The 10,929-nt window shown below is 31.5% G+C and overlaps 2 protein-coding genes across 3 annotated transcripts; both read right to left on the bottom strand.

The window, feature by feature from the left end:
- Positions 1 to 1,007: 1,007 nt before the first annotated feature.
- On the bottom strand, positions 1,008 to 4,115 carry PTAC13 (plastid transcriptionally active 13). 2 transcript variants are annotated; one of them, XM_039024900.2, is made up of 5 exons: positions 3,478 to 4,115; positions 2,900 to 3,078; positions 2,275 to 2,578; positions 2,029 to 2,132; positions 1,008 to 1,417 (listed from the first exon to the last, which is right to left on the bottom strand). In XM_039024900.2, the coding sequence occupies exons 1-4, from the start codon at positions 3,889 to 3,891 to the stop codon at positions 2,052 to 2,054; spliced, it is 978 nt and encodes a 325-aa protein (XP_038880828.1). In that variant the 5' UTR covers positions 3,892 to 4,115; the 3' UTR covers positions 1,008 to 1,417; positions 2,029 to 2,051. The 2 variants fall into 2 exon arrangements, with proteins under 2 accessions (XP_038880828.1, XP_038880829.1); XM_039024901.2 differs by having other exon boundaries at positions 2,275 to 2,594; positions 3,036 to 3,078; positions 3,478 to 4,015.
- Positions 4,116 to 6,097: 1,982 nt separating this feature from the next.
- On the bottom strand, positions 6,098 to 10,841 carry LOC120074274 (fructose-1,6-bisphosphatase 1, chloroplastic-like). Its single transcript, XM_039027347.2, has 4 exons — positions 10,188 to 10,841; positions 7,778 to 8,002; positions 6,354 to 6,860; positions 6,098 to 6,280 (listed from the first exon to the last, which is right to left on the bottom strand). Exons 1-4 carry the CDS (start codon positions 10,608 to 10,610, stop codon positions 6,209 to 6,211), a joined length of 1,227 nt encoding a protein of 408 aa, XP_038883275.1. The 5' UTR covers positions 10,611 to 10,841; the 3' UTR covers positions 6,098 to 6,208.
- Between the last annotated feature and the right edge of the window lie 88 nt (positions 10,842 to 10,929).

Genomic DNA, 10,929 nt, shown 5'->3' with positions numbered 1-10,929 from the left:
TAATTAAGAAAAAATATGGAAGGATGACCCCTCCCTCTTTTTTTCCTCTTCTATGAGCCTTCACCCTTGGTGATAAATGTTGAACAAAAACTTAAAATAACCAGTTTTTACTAGTACACAAAAGTTTTGGTGATTGTTATAAAAGTGAAATAAAAGATATGGGAGAAGTAAGATAACTATTTGATGGGGTCTACTCGATGTTAGATGTAGAGGCACATAATAGATCGATATGAACGTTTAGAGTTGTTCCATAATGAAATTGGTGAGCTGTTTTATAATAAAACTCACCTGTTACTTCATATACTTTCTTCTTGGTTCTTTTGATTTCTTCTTTCATAACTCGAGATTCGACGTAAACACCAACAAGAGATAAAAAAGAAAGTTTTAATTGGATATATATATATATATATATATATAAAAAAAAAAAGGGTAAAAGAGGGCAAGTTATATAAAAATGTTGGATGGAAGGATGAAGGTGTGATGTGGGGGCAAAGAAAGAGGTAGTGACTTAACAACACTACCCACATGTTTACATTAAATTAAGATTTTGAGGCAAAAGGGACAGCAGCCCATGTGAATTGCAATCCATTGGGCAGCTCATATCCCATTCTTTATCAACATTTTTCTTTATGTTCTTACCATTTTTAAACAATGGAGGTTGGAAGTAAATGTTGGGACCATGGAAGGAGATTCTATTCAAGTCTAGATTGAAGTTTTAAAGAAGTTAATTATGTATAGGTCCAAAATGAATAGGGGCGCAAAAACTAGCATGATTTTAATGGTAACATAATTTCGGAAATACTTTAGAACATAGCTACTTTATAGAATATTTTCCTGAATTAAGACAATCATGTAGAGGAGTTCATTAAAACTGATCAAACCATACTGAAAATTTGATTTTTACTAAAGTGTCGGTTCGATTCGATTTTGGATTTAAAAACCGAATCCAAAACCAAACCAAACCGTTTAGATTAGTTAAAACCAAAAACAAAAAAACCAAACCAAACTAAACAGAATATTTGTTGTTTAATTTGATAGTCAAATCGAACCGAACCGAATCGTAAACACCCTGACCATCGTGGTTCAAATTTGTGACTTCAGAAACATTTGAATTTATAAATGCTATTCAGGTATGATATTTCCTAGTTGGGCTTTGTCAAAAGTTTAACAATAATACATTTGGGCCTCTGCCAATTCCTTCAATACCCTGGTTGATTTCCAATAAGAATCTCCAAATGCAGAGCAATTTCAGAGAAGCACAGCTGATTTGTGGACATGTTCATCAAAGTGAGCTGTTTGGCAATTCAAGCAACAGTACTTTTATTTTCATTGGTTCATGGATGTGCTTATGAGGTGAGAGCTAAGAGCTGGAGCTGCTTGCTTATCCTCCAACTCCATGAGCTTCTTCCACACCTTACTGCAAAAAAATCATAGAGAAGAGTGAAGAGTGCTCAGTTACGAAAGACGCTCCGAGTGGTGTCAACTAAAGGAACAGAAACCAAAAATCTCGAAACACTCCTTATTCTTATGGAAAAATTTTCGATATTTTAAAATCCACAGCTCGTACAAGATTGCTTAAGACGCTTTAACTAGAAGATCTTTAGCTTTTTGAGAAAATATCTCTAATGTTAGTAGAGGCACTCCTTAACTAAACATTTCCCACTACATTTGGCTTCAAATGGAAGCGTGATGAAGTAACAAAGCCATGTCGTCTCTCGCTTCTATCTAAAACATCCCCAAAATCTTGAAGACATGATTACTAAATCTGAATCTATTGCGATTTGGAGAGCTTCATTAGTAATAATAGGCTATTTCAATTTTCAATATTACAAGTGAAGGCCTATTTTTGAAGATTGTTAATAATGAGTTGAATAATGATCTGAAGAACCAAATAAGATCCTTGCAAGTTCATATGATGATCATGAATTGATGTGGGTTTTGACTGGTTATACCAAGGCAATAAACTTTGCATCAAAGTAGAATAAAGAAACCTGAAATAAATGGTGTCTTGTGATTTAAAAAACTTACCGTTGCTGAGAAAGTACATTGACTCATTTTGTCTCTACTATAATATCACCAATGTCAAGGTCTACAAGGGTTTCCTTCCCAAATAGTGTGAACCCCACAGTTACCTGCATGATGGAAATCAATTATGGTCAGTAGATAAAAATATAATTCAAATGCTTTCTAACATGCCCTCTGGTCTCTAGCACACAACTTTCTTCTAATTATTCTCTTCGTAGCAAACTCTTCATCTAGAAGAAAACAGCAAACCTTTCCACTTTTACGGTTCAGCTTCTTAAGAGAGCCTTCAAATTCTGCAAAAGTCCCAGACGCAACCCGAACAGTTGACCCTGGAGACAAAGTATTAACGGCTTTCTTTGGCCTTCCTTTTTGCTTTGTAGCAGTAGTACCATTTGTATCTAAGTCGGTCTCGAGCGCGCTAGAGTTTGGAGCCCTGTCTTGCTCTTTCTCTAGGAAAGCCTGGTCATGTCTTTCTTGCTCTTCCTTTGCTTCTTTGAAGATTGCTTCCATATCAGCTTCCGATACCGGCTTTGGTTTATTTATCTGTCGTTTACTGTATATTGCCCAAACTATCAGAACAACAGACTGACTGAGAACAGGAGTTGAAGTAGAGAAATATAAAGCTTTTTACATCTTACTTTTTGGATGAAAGCTACCATTGAATGGTAGTTTAAAGATCTGAACTTTAAATCCAAAATTATTCCCTTAAGTTTTAAAATTCAAATTTAGTTTAGAATCAGTTCTTTGGCATAGCCTCCTAGACTCCAAAATCTATTGACTATAAGACATACGAATTACATAATCCCGAAGGGCCAATGCAGTTCATACCCTGTCTAGAGTTTCAAACAAAAACAACAATGAAATAACGACTCACGTGTTTCCGACCTTCGCACCAACAAAGCCTCCAACTCCATCACACTCTCTAATGAAGTCATGTATCTCCTTGTTCATGATACATCTTATAAATACAGATCCAGGAAAAAGGGCTTTCGGTTTAACGGTGTACGTACCATTCTTTAATTTCCTCTTCTCCTGGACCGACGGGTAATATATCTGCAATCCAACTGAAGAACTTGAGATGTTGATACACATTATTGTCTCTTAACAATTTGTGGCAACTGAAAAAATGAATCCCATTTCTTCACTTTTTTTTAGATAACCTTTGCTTCATTGACATCTAATATAGAATTGAAAAGAAAAAACCTCATTCTTTTATCTTTTAATTGTTGTTTCAAATCTTTCCTTCTCCAATCTAAGTACTACAGTGTAAGATAATGAAGCTAATGATATATATATATGGTTACAGAAACATTTAATCGTTCCCTTAAGTTACCTGGAACTCAGTAGATTTTCATATTTTGAGTTCTATTAACAGAATCCATTCAATTTTCCCGAATCAACCAAATTGTGCGACAAACCCAGAAATGAAACAGCGGAATGAAGAAATTTCACCTTGAAATCGAGGTCGGGGTAGTTCCTAGCAAGAGAACGAGCGAGGCGTTCGACAATTTCTTGGCCTCTAACACGAGCGACACGCATAACCCACCATTGAGGACCCAATTTAGAGAGGTAATCGAGGTTGAGCTTCTCAGTCCAAGTGGCAAATTCCTTCTTGGGCTTCTTGCAGAGCCTTTCCTCTACTTCCTCCCTCCAATTGGTAGTGGTTTTAATCTCTCTCCTCTCGTTCCTCAGCTTCCTCCTCTCCCGGGCCGACAGCTGCTGAATATCGTCGGCGGCGGAGGGGGTTTCGACGGTGGCGGAGATTGATAGTTGGGTACGTTTGGGAGAAGAGAGAGAGAAGGAAAGGGCAGGGAAAGAGATAGAGCGAAGGGAAATTGGGCTCCAAATCAGAAGTCCACAGGCCATTTTCTTTTCGGAAACAAGTTTCCGATTACTGGCTCGGCTGTGGAGTCACCGGTGACGATAAACGCCGATGGGTGGTCGTTATTGCAACACCCATTTGTCGTTTGGTTGATGAAGAAGATAATTTGGGCTGCGAGCCGATTTGTCGGCATAGAGAATCGAGATACATTTTCTTGGGCCGGGCTGGATAGTTTGAACCCATTTTAAAGTGAATGTGAAGCAACTTTGTTGGGCTTGGAAGGTTCTTCTTTATTATAGATTCAATCCCTTTTCAAAATTTAGTTTTATAAATATTTTTTATATAAGATTTAATAGATTTTTTGGACTAAAATACCCCCAAGTGTGATAGGCGGCTGGAAAGAAAATTTTCTATTAGTTTATCTGGCAAATTCATGCTTATTTTAAATATATATTATAACATTTTGTTAGGTGTTTGAAAATATCCTAACCAATATATGAAATATACCATAGCATATACATTAAAGTTTGACTCAATGCTTGACATAAATCACAGTATAAACCAATATATAACATTTATCACGGTATATAAACCACATATTAGCTTAATGTTCAACACAAATCATAGTATATATCATAAATTTCATTTACATCACAGTATATATATCATATATAACATTTAGGTAGTAAAAAATCTCAACAAATCAAAATGTATATATATCATAATACATGAAGTCTAAACAATAATAATAAAAAAAAACTATAATTTATATCAAATAAAAGAATACAAACATTACAATATATATCAAATTTCCTATAAAAACTAAAAAAATAAAGAACAAAGAAAAGGTGCATATATCACAGTATATATCGAGTATGTATATCATAGTGTGTATATATATATATAAAATTGTGGGTATTTGAAAAATATCCTAATTTAATATATTTTTTTTCTAAAAAAGCGTGCATCATTTAAAACTTTTTTCTCTTTCCTATTCTAAAAAACTTATTAAATGATAATTTGACCCTAATTTTATTGTAATTTTTTAAGAAAGTCAGACATTCTATAAATAAAGAAAAACTTGAATATTAATGAAACATGAGTCCCTTATTAGGGCTTCATGTGTAGAAAGCTATTTTTTCTTTTTCTTTTTCTTTTTTTCTTTTTTTTCGTTTGACACAACTACATTTTCGTCCCTAGGTTTTGGAACTAGTTTCTACTTGATCTCTATGTGTTCAAAATGTTATATTTTTAATCTCAAATTTTGAGTTTAATTTCATGTGAGTCTCTAAGTTTTAAAATGTTGTAATTTTATCTTTAAGTATCAAGTTTTCAATTTGGTCCTCAAATTTCAAGATTTATACTTTTAACCTTGGTTTTTCACGAAATACTCACTTTCAATCTTCAGTGTTAATGTCTATTAGTTAATTTTAAATAATTAAAAGAATTATAACTAATTTAATTTCACTATTTCTTTATCATTATTAATATTAATTTAAAATTTTTACATCATCATTATTTCAAATTAATTAATAGACATTAACGCGCCAAGATTGCATTGTACATTTAGTAAAAAATCGAGGTTAGAATTATAAAATTTGAAAATTGAGACCAAGATGAAACAAAAATCAAATCTCAAAGATGAAATTGTAACAAATACTAAAGGCATTCATTAATTTTGTTAAAAATGAAATAAAAGTAAAGGCCAAAATGATAATTTTTTCAAAGTTGAATAACTAAAATAGACCTTCTAGATATTTACAAATTAATTCGAAAATTTGTAGGAACGAAATGGATAATCTTTATTTTGTAATGCTATTTTTACTAGAAATCTAAAACTATTTTACAACAAAAAAGTATATAGGGATTGATTTTTTTTCGGAAGGCTCTTAAATGTAAATCAATTTACATTAATGTTGAATGCCCTCCCCCCCCTATTTTGATTTGGTCAACTAATATTAGTTGTGTTTTTCTTTTTAAAATTAATATTAATTAATTGACATAAAATTTATATTATTAACTTTAAAGTTAGAGATTTGATATCTCCTTCTATATCTACATATTGTTGTCTTTAGGAATTTCATTGACCAACGTAGAAAGAAAGAAAAAAAAAACTCTTAAAAAAGAAGCTAGATTTGCAAATTTCAATTTTTTGAAAAAAAAAATTATAAGTATAACAAATCTCTAACTTAAATAATAGATGATGTACAACAATTTCTACCATTGCATTGGTGTATACAAATAATGGAGTTTGGGAAAAATTCAGTTTTATGCTGCAATAATCTTATTAGATTACCTACCATGAGAGAAATTAAAAGAGAGATTTTTAGAGAAGAAAGACATTTGAGAAATACAAAAGAATCAAGCCAAAAACTTCTGCAATTTCTCCACTTCCTCTGAGCTTCCAATGAATATGGGTGAGCGCTGGTGAATCTGCCCAATAACACCACATGAGCAAACTATATATAATATATACACACATTCATATCATATATGGTCATATTACCTTCGTCGGTTCGATGTCGAGAATTCTCCTGTGACCATCGATCGCTTTCCCTCCCGCTTGTTCGATCAGATAGCTCATCGGCGCGCACTCGTACAACAATCTAAGGTTCCCATTTTTATTGTTTACATTTGCAGGGTTTCCATAGATACCTCCAACAAGCAACATTCTATGGATTTCGCCGACCAGGCAACCAATGTAGCGTCCGGAGTAAGGCTTGCCCGAGGACGTTGGTTCTCGAAGATGATCGATGTACTTCTTCAACTTGTCGTCCCATAGATCGTAATTCCCTTCATTGAAAGAGTAGATCTTTCCCAAGCTTGGGATCTTGATGTTGGGATGAGTTAACACAAATTCTCCATAGGTAGGGTCTAAAGTGAAGGCAAAAACTCCTTTTCCAATAGAGATTGTGAAGACAACTGAGCTTGAATAGAGACAGTAGCCAGCTGCTAATAGGTTGTTTCCTGGTTGACATACATTCATGATGCATTTTTGTTCTTCTTGATTAAGCTGTAGCAATGTAGATGGACAATCATATTTCTCTCTTTATTTATCCTCTAAACAAAAATCAATCATGAAGAAAATAAAGATAATATTAGAGAGTGATTTTCAAACGTGTGCAGAATCACCTCTAAATATGTATTTAATCATTCAAAGTCAATTTAATGTTTGGTTTTATACTTTTAAATACAATTTGATTGATGAAAATATGTTTCAGAATACTTTTAAACATAATAAAAGTGAATTGAACACTTTAAAAAATACTCTCAAATATGCCCTAGCTGGATCCGACAAAAACACCCTACCACCCAAAACTACACTGTTATAAGAATTTCATTTACTTATTAAAGGTTATATAGCTCAAAATTAAGCCCTAAACTGGCCACCTAATCTAATTTATTCAACTTGTAATTTGTTAATTGTATGTGCTACATAAACTAGTGTCTAAAATAAAATTATTTTATATAAATAATAAGTACCTACCTTTGTTGAACGATCAACTTAGACTTTTGAATTCAGTGGTGATTTAATATGATATTAAAGTAAGAGGTGTGTTCGAATTTCTATAATGTAATTTACTCTTCAATCATTTACCATGACTCATTATCGCAAGCTATTGAGTTCAGCAGTGATTTAACAACATTACAATCCAAAAACAACCTACTCAAGAATGTTTAATCAGTATTCAGATCCCACATTGAAAAGATAGAGAATTGCACAATCTTTAAAAAGATAAAAGGGTTATTTTTTTATTGTCAATTGGATTTGATATGAAACTTCTATGTCTATCTAATATGACAACAGATCCCATGAAGTTCAAGTGTTCATGCGGTCCAAAAAAGAAAAAAATATATATCTAGTTTCCATTTAGTCCCTAGATTTCAAAATGTTACATTTTTAGAGTTATGGGAAAGAAGAAAAGTTACCATAGAGTCGTCATCAATGTCAAAGAGGCATTGCTTATCAGGTGCATAAATCCCAAAAATAGAACCAGTGGTCAAAGCAGTGTCGATATTAGCAGAGCCATCAATGGGATCAAACACAACCACATAGTTTCCAGAGTATGTTTCTTCAACTGCAACTGGCACATCTTCTTCCTCAGAGGCTATAATCCCTGTTCGTCCACTCGATCTCAAGCAGTTGCAAAACAACTGAATTTTCATACACTCAATGCTTTAAGTCCCTTTGATTATTATTTAGCCCGTTTGACGTTTTGTTTTTTTTTCTTTTGTTAGGAAATTTATGCTTGTTTCATCTCAAATTTTTAATTATGACTTTCATCATCATTAAAGAAACACTTGAATTCTTAGTCACAACACTAGTACAAAATAGATAACAAATAATAAAGACTCGTAGAAAGTAGATCACAAAACATTAGTAGAATGTAGATAGTAAAATATGGAAACATTTATATAGAAATAGTGTTTACAAGCTTCATTTTCAAAAAACCAAAACAAAAAACTAAGGTTGATAATCATTCGATTTTTAGTGTTTGAAAATTAAATTAAGTATACAAACACTATTTCCGTCTCTAAGTTTCTTGTATTATCCATCTTTAACGAATGTTTTTAAAAATCAAGATAATTTTTGAAATTCCAAAAAAAGTAGTTTTTGGAATTTGGAATTTGGCTAAGAATTCTATTTTTTTTAGTTAAGAAAGGTGCAAACCATAGTAAGAAATTAAGAGAAAATAGACTTAGTTTTCAAAAATAAAAAAACAAAAAATAAAGATCCCGTTTGGTAACATTTTTTTTTTTTTTTTGGAAATTAAGTCTATAGACACTATTTTTTACCTCTAAATTTCTTCATTTATTATCTACTTTTTATCAATGATTTAAAAAACCAAGTCAAAATTTGAAAACTAAAATAAACACCTTTTAAAAACTTATTTTTGTTTTTAGAATTTGACTAAGAATTCAATCATTGTACTTAAAAATGTGCAAAAGAAATATGGAGAAAATAGGCTTAATTATTAAAACAAAAAATAAAAAACAAAATATTTGCCAAACGAGGTCTAAATATTTATCAGATGAGAGCCTAAATTCACCTAGCATGTCTTAGTTTTTTTTTTTTTTTTTTTTTTTTTTTTTTTTTTTTAAGCTTTTACAAACACTACCTATTAGTTGCTATTTTTCTTTTTTTTTTTTTTTGAATAAAAGAAATTAGTTTTAAAATTTTTTATTTTATTTTTAGAATTTAGCAAAAGAGTTCAAAAACTACACACCATGGTAAGAAAATGGTAAGAGAACAAACACGATTTTTAAAAATCAAAAATCGCAAATCAAATGATTATAGACAAGGAAATTAAACATTTGGTATCTTTAAAAACCTTTTAGCCAAATTTTAAAAATAAAAACAAACTTTTTAAAACATTTTTTTCTCATTTGAAAACTTAACTTTGGATTTTAAAAACATTTCTAAAAGTAGAGATCATTATCAATAAATTATCAAGAAACCAATATATAGAAATAGTATTTATAAGCTTGATTTCAAAATAATAATAATAATAAAATTAAACTAAATAACTTCTAAAAATTGGAATATTAAAAACTCTAGGTTCAAAACTTAAAATAACATTTTGGTTTCCTCTATTCTCACATTTTTAACTATATTCAATGTTTTTAAATTATTGGATTGTTTTCAATTATAGTAAAATGAACCAACTTATTTATAAATATAACAAAATGTCATTGTCTATTAGTAATAAATAATGATAAATAGTGATAGAAATCTATCACCGATGAATAATAACATTTTATTATTTATTCTACTATGTAAAACAATTAACCTATATTATTATCTAATATTGGTTTTAGCTTGTTTTTTAGTAGGTTAATTCTATATAAAAAAAAATATATAGAATAAAACTTACCTACTTACTAATTACTACTGGTATGTAGTCATCCTTCTATTTTTCCTAATTAAAGAAGAACAATACTTGGTGATCTAATTGAAAACAATAATTAAATAATTAAAAATATTTAAAAAAGGATTAAAAGTATTTTTTTAAAAAGAAAATTTTTCATAAATAGAAAAAATGTCAAACTATTTATCAAAATAGTAAAAATAATACTAATAGACTGACGATAAATAATTTTGTTTATTTTTCTATTTGTGAAAATTCTCTCTTTAAAAATAAAAAGTCGTGCAACAAATTATAATTGAATAATTAAATAACAAGGTATTTTTGAAATTTCATAACTAGGAAATGTTGAATTAAGGTCAGTAGGCAGGTATTGTATACATATTGGTTTCTTAGGAAACACTGGAAGAAAAAATCTAATACTGGTCATGATCACAATTTAGTTATAACTTGTAAGAACAATAATTAATTACCTCATTGGAAATGACGTCGAGTTTCTTCTGGTCTTCGCCTTGAACATTGATGGTACCATGGCCGCCGGTGAGATTGATAATACTGGATCTCTGCAGCAGCGAAGCGATCTGTTTGCAGGCCAGAGAGATACTGGAGAGGACAATGGTGAGTTCGGCGTCGATTTGCCCCGATTGTTCTTGCTTCAGTAGCCATGTGGTTAGGTTTTCCACATCGAATCCGGATCGGGTCGGATTCTTCGAACGGATCTCCGGCTCGGTCGTGCCCAAGCTCACGGCTCTGGTCGGGAATTTGGCCGCCGGAGTTACGGAGAAGGTGTAAGGGCGGCGGATGTAGAAATTGGAAGAGGGGAAACCGCCGGAGCTGGAGAAAAGAGAGGTGGAGAAGAGAGTTTGTTGAGGCGAAGATGAAATCGTACGAACCATTTTCTCTCTCCCCTCTCCCTCTCCCTCTCTTCACTCTGTTTGTGTGTTGTGGTTGTGGCTTATCTCTTTGTGTAACAATTGTGTGATTCTGATTCGTTGAAGAAAGCACTTTATGCTTCCATGGCAGTAACCAGCATCATGCGATAACTTTGGATGGTGGCTATCATGATTTTAGGATGTATGGGAGAAGTATTTTAATGCTACATTGTTTTAGTTTGACCCAAAAACTTATCACTACTATTATATCATCTAACACTTAAAGATATATATATTATTTTTGAAAAACAGTAAAGATAAATTTAATATTATATAATAATTT

The sequence above is a fragment of the Benincasa hispida genome, chromosome 3, assembly GCF_027475165.1.
Source record: "Benincasa hispida cultivar pf3 chromosome 3, pf3_genome.v1.1, whole genome shotgun sequence".
Lineage (NCBI taxonomy): Eukaryota > Viridiplantae > Streptophyta > Magnoliopsida > Cucurbitales > Cucurbitaceae > Benincasa > Benincasa hispida.
The sequence above is the reverse complement of the archived record's forward strand: the minus strand, read 5'-3'. Positions and strand labels throughout refer to the sequence as shown.